This window comes from Octodon degus, unplaced genomic scaffold (genome assembly GCF_000260255.1).
Source record: "Octodon degus isolate 3935 unplaced genomic scaffold, OctDeg1.0 scaffold00256, whole genome shotgun sequence".
Taxonomy (NCBI): Eukaryota; Metazoa; Chordata; class Mammalia; order Rodentia; family Octodontidae; genus Octodon; species Octodon degus.
Genome location: NW_004524832.1, coordinates 2,335,239 through 2,348,258, shown reverse-complemented (window position 1 = coordinate 2,348,258; position 13,020 = coordinate 2,335,239). Strand labels below are relative to the sequence as shown.

Below are 13,020 nucleotides of genomic sequence, written 5' to 3'. Positions count from 1 at the left end.
TATGCATATGTATGACATATAATAATATAATATGAACAGAGGAGATCTGGATTGCTGAGAAGGAATAAGAGAACAGAAAAGATGGCCTGAAGGCATCACCATCAGTAGGTCTCTATCCTTTGCAGCCTCAAATTTGCAAAGGTGAAAGACTGCTTTGAAATGAAAGCCACAGAACAGAGTGTTCCAGAATGGTGGTGGTCATGTCATGTTCCAGAATTGCGACAGCATAGAAATTGGTTCTTCAAAATTGGATTCAGGGTGCCCAGTGATCTAGGCACTCAATCCTTACAGCCAAGAGAGAGGAAAGCCTGCTATTGCTCCAGCAGACAGGAGACCTCGGTGTCATCCATGTGGCACTGGCTTTAGGTACATGGGAGCTATAACCACCTGAAGTACCACTGGGGTGAAGCCATACAAGCCTTTGGAGGTTACAACTTGCCACACATTGCTTTGGATGCTGGACATGGGACTATAGGACTTAATGTTTATAGTGCTAGCTTTTGTACTTGCTTTCATCCCAATCCTTTGTATTCTCCTATTTGTAACTTTTGGAAGGAAAATGTTTATCTTCTGCCATTGAATGTTGGGAGTGTTTAACTTCTGACTTGTACAGTAGCTCATAGTTAAGAGTTTGCCTTAGGAAAGGCAAACTCTTAACTATGTGTTAAAAACTCATTGGTATTGTGGATTCAAAGATGCATAAAACAGTTACTATTGATCATCATCATCGAGAGACAAAGTAGGTAGATAAGCTAGAGGAAATGTTAGAGGAAATTTGGGACTTGGACTTTTCAACAATGCTGAAAATTATGACTTTGATAACTCTTAGAGATGAACTAAATACTTTCCACATAATGGGATATGCATGAGTCTTTGGGAGGCCAGGGGCGGAATGTTATGGTTCTAATATAAAATAGATAGACTTTACACTGGTTCTTAAGGATTGTTAAACTATAATATTCAAGTTGTGGAAAGGTAAAAATTAGCTTGTCTTTGTATCTAGAAACTGGTCTTAAGAACTGTCTGCTTTCGAAGTTGACAAGGGGTGGATTGCAATGGTTGATACATTGTGTCAGCTTGAGAACTTTAGAAGTTTAAGGAAAGGTTCCAGAGTCCTCACTTTATAATATCCTGAGCTTCTGCAAAAGGAGGGCCCTGAGATAGTGTGGCTGTAAAGGACCCACCCCAGGGGCAGGTAGCAGATAAGGGATGAAAAGAGGCTTGCCTTTTCCCTTTTACTCTTGTTATATCTGCTGTCTTCTGCCGCCTGCTGCCGCTCACCACTGTACCCCACCTTGGAGCCAGTTGTGTGTGGATGGCTACCTCCACAAACTGTCAGCTAAATAAATCTGTCCTTCCTTAATTTGGGGTGTTGGGTATTTGTCTTAGCAATGAGAGAAAAGTATAGTGGTCCCTCACTTACTGTGGAGGTTATGTTCCAGAAACCCCCACAGTAAGTGAAAATCAGAGAAGTAGTGACCTTATATTTATTTTAGTAGTTATATATATTTTAAGGCTCAATAAACCTTTCCCACATTCTTATAAACCTTTCCTACACTTTTAAAAACACTTCTAGGGGCCGGCAAGATAGCAGAGGACTAAGGGCCTGCTTAGGCAAGTGCAGGGACCGGGGTTCGATCCCAGCAGCACATGCCATGCTGCCCCCCCATCCCACACTGAGTGGGCCACCGAGTCCAGACGTGGTGGTGCATGCCTGTCATCTTAGCCCTGAGGAGGCTGAAAACAGGAGGATCACTATGAGTCTGAGCTGTGTAGTGAGACCCTGTAGCAAATACATAAAACAAAGCAAAACACTTCTAATATTCTTAACTATTTTCTAAACTTGTAAACCTACATAATTTTAACAACATACATATATTGTACGGTACTGCAAAATCTTGCAATATAGCAAAAAATCCACAATATATAATTTAGATTAATATTTTTTTAAAATCCACAAAACAGTCTGCAAAAGTTGAACTGTGAAATAGCGAGGGACTACTATAGCTAGGACAGCCATGTAGGCATGAATATTATAGAAGTGAACTGTTTTGATGCGAGGCATACAATTTAGTTTATCTTGTTGATAATTTTAAGTTTGGTCCGTAACTCTTAGCTTTCTCGAAGCTTTTCATCTTTATCACTAGTATTTGGGAAGGGGAAGTTATTTGGAGGTAATGTGGCTGACCTGTTCTAAAAAATATTTACTTATTTATATTGGTATGGGTGCATAGATTTCTTATTAACTGTATTATAATTCATCACTATCATTTATTTTTAAATTGTTTCAGCTTTTGACCGTAAGAGTCTCTTGAAGTTGGCTCTGTGTCATTTTCACAAGTCCTCATCATTCTTTAGGCAGTTCTATCTTTTCTAGACTGGGTTCATCTTTACTTTCTCTGCTTTAGTGTGGAATCAGCCATTTCTGCAAGGTATCTCATTCCCTTTAGTAGGAAGTGTCTTTTATTTTTAATTGTTTAAATCTTATTCATTTGATACAAGGTCTCGCTACCCAGCTTGGACTTGTAGTGATCCTCTTGTGTCAGCCTCCCCAAAGCTAGGATTACAGGTGTGCACCACCAAAGCTGGTTTCAGAGTGTCTTGGTGCACCCTGGGTTCTGGGGCTGGCACAGCATGAGGCATCAGGGATCAAACTCGAGACCTTGTGCTGACCAGGCAGACGATTAGACTCCTGAGCTATCTCCCCAGCCCAGAAGTGTCTTTTAGAAGCAGAGTTTTACTACTCAGATTGCTGTCCTGTGTAGAAACCCCAGTCTTTCAGTTTTGATGGCTTTCTCCTGGGCTCTGACATCCTGAATAGGCCCCCTTCCTGTGCTGATGCTCAGGCTGGAGAACTTGAGCTGGCTTGCTTCCCCTTGCCCTTCTTTCCCTGCTGTGGATGCCCTCCTCCTCCTACGTAGGCTCCAGTGCTCAGCACCTGGCCAGTTTTGCAAGCATTCCCTCCTTATTCTGCTCTGGCTTTGACATCTTGCAGTGCTGCCTCTCCCTTCAAGTGGATACTTAATTTACCCTTATCAGGTTCTAACATTCCACTCTAGGCCACTGAGACTCCTGTCCCTTTCTGCCTGCCATGCCCATGCCTGCTTACTCCACCTAATGTGCTTCACTTACATCTTCTAGACTGAACTGGTAGGAAGAAAAGAAGAAGAGGAAACAGCCATGTTTTTCTGTTCATTGTGGAATGAATTGCTCCATAATGATTAATACAGGAGATTCTTATATCAGTATCTAGCTCTGTATCAGTATCCAGTTGCTGGTGTACCACTAAACGTTGCTGAGCATGTAGCCAGAGTTTCATCTGGAAACTCTGTTGTCTTGACTCTGTTCCTATATCCCAGAATAGCCTTCTCTTACTTTATTATTTATTTATTTTAAAGAAAATAAAAAATTACAAAAAATAAAAATGATACAAAATTTTAAAACAAGATGATAGGAAATTAACAATGGTTGTTATATTGCATATTGTTATCTTCAAAGTAGTTGTTCAGATTACCAGATGTAGGCATATAAAGTTGATTAAAAATTGAGCATTAACTGTTCCTTTCAATAGACATACTGAAATTAGTAATATAATTACCTTAGCTATGTTGTATATATTTATATTTTCCCCTTCCTTTTCTCCTTTCCCTTACCCCAGGTGTTCTCAAAAGGATAGAGCCTTAGTAAGTCATAGACTTTACAGTACTTCTGTACTTGGTTAAAGTGCATTCTTTTAAGTATTGAGTCTTTTTTCTGTTTGGTTTAAAGGCTTTGATTAGTATTTGGCAAAATGATGGCTGAAACTACTTTTCTCTCTTTGCTGTCCTTGCAGCTTGAACATTCTGTTTTAATGCTCTTTTTAGCTGCTCAATGTTGCATGTTGTACGACGGTGATTTTGAATGAGAACTCAGGGTCCTTTTGGTGGACAGATCACCACTTCTTGGATTTGGTTAGAAACTTATTTTCTAAGATACAGACCTGACTGTTAGGACATACCGCCCACTTACCACCTTGGAGTCAGTAGGCTGTCTTTTCATCTTCAGTCGTGTGCTGACTAGACATCTTTAAAATGGTAAAAGTACATATGAAATAGTTATGGTATATAAGACATCATAAAATATGTGAATATTTGTTTTTAGAGACTAAATATTTTCAAAAGTACCTTTTAAATTTTATTTTAGTTTAAACAAACAAAGCTGTGAAAGGGAAGGCTTATGCTGGGCTGGGGAGATAGCTCAGCAGTCTTAAGTGCCTGCCTGGCAAGCAAAGGACCCGAGTTTGATCCCTGGTACTGCATGCCGTGTGGGCCCCAAATCCAGGCATGGTGGCATGTGCCTGTAATCCCAGCACTGGAGAGGCTGAGATGGTAGGATCACTATGAATCCAAACAGTGAGACCCTGTAACAAATAAATAAAAATTAAAAAAGAAAAAGAAAGCTCATGGTGTAAAGTGAGCCCTCAGATTTTAATTTGCTTATTGGTAGAATTAACATATTTTGCTATTTATAAGCAATAAAAAAGGTTATTGGAAAATGAAAACATATTCTTAATTTTCTTTAGCGCTTTTGATTTTTATGTTACTATTAATAGTTATTGAAGTCTTCCTTAATTTTTGAAGAGATGTTTAATTTGCCTCTAAGTGATGCTGAGATCTTAGAAATGCAGAAATATGGGGAATACTGTCTATTGTATACTCTATCTGGCATTGTTGTTTCATCCAGTTTTTAAACTTGTTCTATGATCTGTAAAAATAAGAGCTTTGGTGAATCAACAGAAAATATTTTTCAGTCAACAGTAATGAATTCCAATGAGAAAGTTGCCCTCATACAATCTTTATACATAGAGAAAACATTGTTCTAGTTTTCATTTTCTTATAAAATCATCTGTGCTGCTGCTTAGTATTAAAGATTATTAACTGGGTTACTCTTATTTATGACTAAGTGTAGCTTTTTTCACTTTTTCTGGTTTACTACTAGATAATTTTGTTATAGGAAGGTAGGCTTAATCACATTACTATATTATCATAAGAATATCTTTCTTATTTTTTATTTTATGAGAACTTCATTCCTTAAAAAAAAAAAATAAAAACAAGACAGCACCCCCAAATTTTATTCCCTTTTTGTGGGGAGGAGTACTGGACATTGAACCCAGGGTCTTTGCCCTGACCTACATCTCAGTCTTTTAAAAAATTCTTGTTGTTCTTAATCACTGTGTTGCCCAGACTGGGCTACTGCTGTGTTCCACCATGTGCCCTGCTTACTTTTTTATTCATTCTTGATACCTCTACATATTCCTATTCGTGTGTGTGTGTGTCTATATATGCTTGTGTATACACATGTACACACATTTGTCCCATGTCTGGTCACAATTTGATAGAACAATTTATTTTGACCATCTGCTAGCAGAAGATATTCTTATGGTTCCTAGTCTAGAATAAATCTAAACTAGGAAGATTATTTCCCTGTGGAATAATGAGAGTACACAGAAGTGATGAACATAAACAGAAATTTATGTAATTTAAAATATAAAATATATTTGTAGTTTTGGGGACAAAGCTGGTTGACTTTATATAATATACATGATAAATACTTATTGTTAAGGTATTTATAGATTTAAAAATAATCATACCCTCTTTTAGTAGCTAACCCTTAGTCTTACCTTTAGAATATGGTGAAATTAAGACATAAATGTTTTACTTTGTCTTATATTTTAGATAGAAATATGTGCGTACTTTGTTTTTTGTTGTATTTTTGCATTTTCATCCTTGAAAGTAGCAAAGTTTGCTTTAAAACTAGATTCATCTCCCCCTTTTACATGATTTCTGTTGAATTTCATAGATCTATGACTCATAATTTAACCTTTGACTTCTCTTAGGCCTTTAGATGCTCTTCTAGGAGACCTCAGTAATGGATCAAAGGAAGAATGAAAGTATTGTGCCTAGTATAACTCAATTAGAAGATTTTCTGACGGAACACAATTCCAATGTTGTTTGGCTTCTTGTTGGTAGGTAGAATATATTTTCTTGTACTTTAATGTACTTTACTTCTGTTGTGCCTATGGCCAGATTTTAAGCAGAAGTTAACTTGGAATATAGTAGTATCTATTTTTAAGAGAGGGGATTTTAATCCATGTTTGTATCTTGAATATTTACTCTAGGAACTGCACTGGAATGTTCTTTACTTTTCCTTAGGCTGCCTCCTTATCTGACTTAGGGATGATGGGAGGATAAAAAAAGACGTTGATCTTGGTTTATTTTTCCTGTCACTTTTCCTACTCCTACCCCCCTACTTTTGTTTATTTTATTATTAAAGTTTTAGTTCTCATGGTAAATAATATTTTTACTGTAAAATAGACTGTATATTCCTAATTAATCTTTCAGTCTCTGTTCTTCTTGTATATTTAACTGTGGACTTTGCTGTTTGTAATTTTTGTATATTCTGGAAATTTTCTACTAATAGCTCATGCTGGGCCTGATAGTATATGCTCATAATACTTGCATTTGTGTAGCCTAGGCAGTAGGATCTCAGGTTCAAGTCCAGCCTAGGCTATTTAGTGAATTCAGTACCATCCTGGACTGAATAAAGAGATCTTATCTCAGAAAAAAGCAACAGACAAAATACAAATACTGTAGTTCAAAGCTGTGTATAATTAAGTGACAGGAGGGAAAGGAGAAGCAGAGGAGGGAAGGGTTATAGATGAATGAATATGCAGGAGCTTCAGGAAGAAATACAAAAATAATACCAGGAAAAGAAGTTGCCATAGGTTGCTATTGCTCAGGAAGTTTTTATAAAAGACAGTATACAGTTTGAACTTTGTCATAGGAACTGGAAACAGAAAAACAGGAACATTAAGAAAAAGGAGATGATTTTTGTTTAACTCTGTGTGCAAAATAGTACTGGCATTTTGCATATACTCATTTAGTGCTCAGAACAGGTAGGTTTTATTCTTTTACTTCCAACATGTTGGGCATTTGAGGACCATAGACATTAACTTGGATGACATGGCTGGTTTTTTTTTTGAGTGCATGCTCATACTTCTTTTATAATGCTGTAGTGTGTCAGGCAGGATTAAGAGTAGAAGCAAAATGAATACAAAAGAAATTATAATATTTTATGATTTATAGCTGGGGTTTGGCTACCATTTAAATTTCATGTTCTAAATTTTCCATATTGTGAAAACTACTGTAAATTATTAATGAAATTCAGTAAAGGAAAATGCATATCAAGGCACAATTCTTTCTGATTTCACATTTGTTGTCTGTCTTACACTGAAAATTTCTTTTAAGATAAAGAACAATAATAGCAACAAGCAGAAAAACATTTGAGTGATTTTTTTTGAGTCCTATATTTTGCTATTTATAATTTTTGTATATTCTGGATGTTTTCTACTAATAGCTTTCCTAATAGTATTGAAAGGGGTAAGAGTGGAGATCATGATATAATGGAGAGTCTACAACGAAAAACATCCTTTCTTAAGAAGTGCTTTCTTCTTAAGGGCCCATTATAACCAATCAAAACAGTTATTTATAGTAAAAATTTGTACAACATAGCCTTAAACTTAAAAATCAATGGATAGTATCAGACTAATTTTTAAAGAGAATTTCTGTGGTTCTGGGGGTTGAACCCAGAGCCCTTGTATTGAACTATATCCCAGACCCCATCCCACCTTTTTTTGTCTTTAGACAAGGTCTCTATAAGTCACTAAGTTTTTATCTTCCAATCACAGCTCCCCTGAGTGCTGGGGTATTAGGCACAGGCTACCATGCCAGGCTTACAGAAATAAATTTTGTGTGCAACTTACAGAACTTGTTACTAATACAAAGTTGTCATCATCATTCTAAGCTATTTTGAGAAAGGCATACATTTTATTATGACTTTCCTGGTATTTGTTTTATATTAAATAGTTTTTAAAAACATTAATGTTGATAAAAGTTATATATATTACGTTGCTATAAATCACTTTCTCCTAATTGACAAAGTAGTTATGTATGTACTTTTTTGTAATTATTTTAAAGAAAACAAAAGAAAGAACAAAGAAAAAGCAACATAGAACAATAAAAATGAATTTCAAAGAATTACAATTTTTGTATATTCTGGATGTTTCCTACTAATAGTATTGAAAGGGGTAAGGGTGGAGGTTATGATACGATGGGAAGTCTACTGTGAAAAACATCCTTCAATTTCAAAACAAGAATAGAAAATAAACAGTGGTTGTTATGTACTGTTATCATCAAATTTATTGCGCCGATTGCCAGATATAGGCATACAAGAGTGATCAAGCAATTAAATATTAAGTCTTACTTTTACTAAACCTTAATTTCTTTTCCTTTTTCCTTTTTAGTTTTTAAATTTATTGTAAAGAGAGTATAAAAATAATAGATGAGACTTTAGAGATACACATTTAAAGAACAAGATTGAAAACTCTTCATCTGTGGTTGTTATATTGCACACTGCTGTTCTCACTGAAGTTGCTCATAGCCTCTTTAACAAATGGTGGTGAAAAGACTGGCTTTCCACATGCTGGAAGCTAAAACTAGATCCACGTCAATCATCATGCAATAAGCTAAATTCAAAATAAATAGCTGAACACTAAAATAGAAACACTAAATCTTCTGGAAGAGAAATTAGGTGGAAATCTTGAAGACATAGGGGTAGGCAGAGAATTCATGAACAAAAACCAAACTGCACATGAAATACTTCAAAGAATTAACAACTGGGATCTCATCTTACTGAGAAGTTTCTGCACATCTAGAATTATGTATATTCTTTTAAAAAGGACAGATAAAGGAAAATTTATTATCAAAGCAATGCTTTTCTTGTGTATTGCCTTTTGTATTGTCATGAAGTAGGCTTTTTGGAGAAGTATAATTTTTATAGGTTAATTTAAATTTTTTATGAGAAATTAATCAAATTTGGAATATCATTTACTGTAGCATATTCAGTAACATTGAGGAAAAGTAGTTCATTGTCTTATCAGTTATTGCAAAAATTTTAGTATAAGTTGACATATATTTTCATAATGTCATTTATTTATTTATTTATTTATTTATTTATTTTGATTTTTGAGACAGGGTTTCACTATGTATCCCAGGCTTACCTTAAACTCATGGCTTTCCTGGCTCAGCCTCCCAAGTACTGGGTTGCAGATGTGAGTCACCACACTTGGCTAAGGTGGCATATTGACTGTTTGTTTTGACTAGAATTTCCATTTGTTTTCATGTGCTTTCTTTAATACAGAGATTGCTGATTTTAGAAGCAGTTAATTCTCTGATTTAAAAATCTTCAGTTAGTTTTGTTTTAAATGTCAGTAACCTGTTTAGGGATGGGTATTTTTCCAGATATTATATGGGCTTTCTCTTCCAGAGTGTCAATAAATAAATATGTTGTGTAACTGAAACAGTATAAAACAGTGAAAAAAGAAAGTTGGATGAGATAGAATCAACCTTTAGTATTAAACTGTAATAGGACAGATTACCACGTGGAAGTAATTCATATTATTTCTGATTGTTTTTTCTCCCTACAGCTACTATTTTGTCCTGTGGATGGATTATTTATCTCACATATTATAATTCTCGGAATGTTGGTCTTATTTTAACATTGGTTCTTAACAGATTATATAAGCATGGCTATATCCATATTGGTAAGTTTTTTTTTTTTTATTAAATTTATTTATTTATTTAACATTTATTTAGTGTGTGTGTGTGGCCAGCTCAGCCCACCAGGGGGCGGGACTGGCTGGCATGCGGTGCTGGGGAATTGAACCGCAGTCCCTGTGCCCTGCCAAGCCTGCTCCAAGTAGGTGCTTTAGACCACTGAGCCATCTCACCAGCCCCTCCATATTGGTAAGTTTGAGTAACACTGAATTTTTTCTTCCATACATCTTAAGATATATATTATAAATTTATATTTTATCAGCAGATAGTAACTTAAAATTTACCTTTGTTTCATGAAGGTTAAAATGAGCTGAGTGGACTTTTCTCTCATACAGCATTCCATGGTCAGAGGTATCTTTTACCTCATTCTTATTTTTGAGTATCTCTAGTAATTTTTTGACTTTTTTTTTGCTTATAAGAGGTACTTACTAAAATAATTTTAACATATAAAGTATGTAAATAGAGATTTTTCTGAGAGTCTGCTATCCAAAGAAAAAATTTAATGTTCTGTAGTTTTTGCTTTTTTTTTTTTTTTAAAGGACTCAGAAAATAATACATTGGTAAGATAATCTTGTATATTCCATATTATAGCTTGCCTTATTAATTTTTTTTTAAATTTAATTTTTGACTATCATGAAGTTTGAGTTTTGGAAAGCCCTAAACTAGTGAGAAAATGAGAAGAGGGATGCTAGATAGAACTATTCTAACTTTCCTTGCATTTTAATACTTCTAAAGGACATAAGTAAACTTCTGAGACATAAGTAGTTTTCTGTTAATATAGGACAATGATTGGTTCTCACAGTCATCCAAATTACTGGAGAAAAATGATAAGTTGGTCAATAGTTTAGGATTGTTTAATGGCTAAGAAGTAGCTACCTAAACTAATGTATACAATGATATATATGCCAGTTTTCTTTTTTTCTTCTTCTTCTTTTTGGTTACATTGGAGAATGTTGGATTTGTTAGTATGGATGTTAGGGAGAGAGAAAAGATTGTTAAATTATTATTATTTATATCAGGAATTAATATTTAATTTTAATTATTAAATAAATTGAGTGCTAAGATTATTTTAAGCATTAAGTGCTCTACTATGTATTAAAGTAATTAATTTGGTTTTTTCCACCTTTAATAGGTTCCTTCTCATTTTCTGTTCTTTCTGGAAAAGTCATGGTTCGTGAAATCTATTATATTACAGAAGACATGTCCATTAGGTAATGAAATAAAAACAAAAAAGAACTCAAACATTAAATATTGTTAAAATATCTATTTTGTTTAGTGTGGCTTATCTCTTCAAATAAACTATAAGAGAAAGATTATGTTTTCTAGCCAGGTGCAGTGTTCTCTACTACTTGGGAGGCTAAAGCAGGAGGGCAGCTCTGTCCAGGAATTTAAGACAAGCTTGGGCAACATAATGAGACCCTGTCTCAAAATTCTTTTTCACCCAATAAATCATACTTGGTGAATTGATGTTTTAAAATTTTTTTATCAGTGGATAAACTTAGCTAGGTTTTACATTGACAAAAAGTTTCTCAAATAATAGTTTAAAGAAATGAATACTCATTTCATTTCTAGATGAAAAATTGAACCATGGCATTGCTTGACCGTTTCTCTGTTATAGAATTCCTGGTGGTCATTGCAATATAAAAATCCAAGTTTAGTAATGTTGGTAGTTCTTACTCATTTGCTGCTTATTAGAGATAAGTTTAAAAAATTATTTAGCATTAGTTACCAACTGATTTTAAGAAGAAAACTTAAATGTGAATATAATAGAAAATAATAATGTTTGAAGTTCCTGCTTCTGTAAGTCTTGAAGAAAAGACTGCTTTTCTTAAAATTTGGACTTAGATGTAAATCCAAGGTTTGAATCATTTGACAGTATTAGGATTTGGCAGATTTCATAACTCACTTAAAACTGTAAGAGGCTGCCTAAAATTATTTCCAAATGAGAAATACAAAAAGTGATGAGTGAATCTATTGATACATTATAAGGTAATAATAGATCACTTTAAAAAAATGAAAGTATGTTTTAAAAGTTTCTCTTTAGTATGCTAATTTCCTCTTTAAGCTTTGGCTTATAGTTTATATGATGTTAACATTTAAAAAGCATTGGTGGGCCCAAGGAGCTCAATGGCTTAAGCACCTGCCTGGCAAGCATAAAGTCTGAGTCCGATCCCTGGAACATTAAAAAAAAAAAAAAAAAAAAAGCATGGCTGTTAGCGTAAGCTGTGTTAGAGCTCTTATCTAACATGCATGGAACTCTGGTTTAATCCCCAACACCAACCAACAAAAAAAAAAAGCCAGATTTGGTGGCACACATTTATAATCTCAGCACTCTGGGATAACAAACTCAACCTGAGTAATTTAGCAACGAATTGAGATCCTATCTCAAAAACAAAAAGTAAAAGGGATGAATGTGTGATATTGATATCTATCTTTATGTCTCAATACTCCACCATTAGTGTACTCATTATGTATCACAAAATTTACTTTAAAAATTTAAGTAATCTCGACGTGGTCATGCTTACCTGTAATCCCATATGCTTCCCAGGCTGGGACATGAGAATTATAAGTTCAAGGCCAGCCTGGGTAACTTAGACTGTCTCAAAACAAAAATTTAAAAAGGTATGGATCTACTCAGTATTAGGCCCTAATTTCAATTCTTCAGTATAGTTTTTTAGAAAGTCTCTGCTCTTCATTTTCCTGTTATGTGTAATTTACCATTACATTTCACCTAATGAGAACTAATATTTCAGAACAGTATGTTATACATGATAAATGTACAGTTTTTGTCAAAACACTTACACCTAATTCACAGTTATATAGATTACCTTTTACATTTTAATTAAGAGTATAAAAGTTATAAAAATATATAATTCTTGGTCCTCAAAGAGATGCATGTTTATGCAAGCTAGTGTACTTTGAGAAGTTGCTGCTTTTCCTTATTCATTAATTCCCTGTCTTTTATAATAACTGAGTTAAGTAACTGCTTATTTAAATTCTCATTTTTTGTAATCTACCTTGCTTAGAATTCAGGATGGGTTTATCATCTTTCGGTGGTGGAAAATGTATAACCCAAAGCAGAAACAGCATGGTAAGTTTCCATTTTTTTCATGTATTTAATTCAATCAGAACTTTCATTTATAGAAATTTAAATAAATTGCCACATCTTATAGATAAAATAGAAGCTTTGAATTTTACACAACTGCTTTTCATGCTTGCTTGAAAATCTTTCAGCTTTCCTGTTGTTTGATATAGTTGTGTTGCTTTAGCCTGCTGTTCATTCAGGATTATCCTTAGTGTGCTCTCTAGCCTATCCTGTTCTCTGTGTGGAGCATGTGTGATAGTTAAAATGGTCCCTCTAGGATGC

General features: G+C 34.4%; 1 protein-coding gene across 1 annotated transcript in view; it reads left to right on the top strand.

Annotated features, from left to right (window-relative positions):
* Kiaa1109 (KIAA1109 ortholog) overlaps window positions 1-13,020 on the top strand; it is a 231,795-nt gene that overhangs the window by 12,962 nt on the left and 205,813 nt on the right. Inside the window, exons 4-7 of the mRNA XM_004646167.2 lie at window positions 5,876-6,004; window positions 9,524-9,640; window positions 10,786-10,864; window positions 12,680-12,744. Coding sequence (XP_004646224.1) covers window positions 5,908-6,004; window positions 9,524-9,640; window positions 10,786-10,864; window positions 12,680-12,744 — 358 coding nt within the window. The 5' untranslated portion in view covers window positions 5,876-5,907. The remainder of the gene's footprint in view (window positions 1-5,875; window positions 6,005-9,523; window positions 9,641-10,785; window positions 10,865-12,679; window positions 12,745-13,020) is intronic.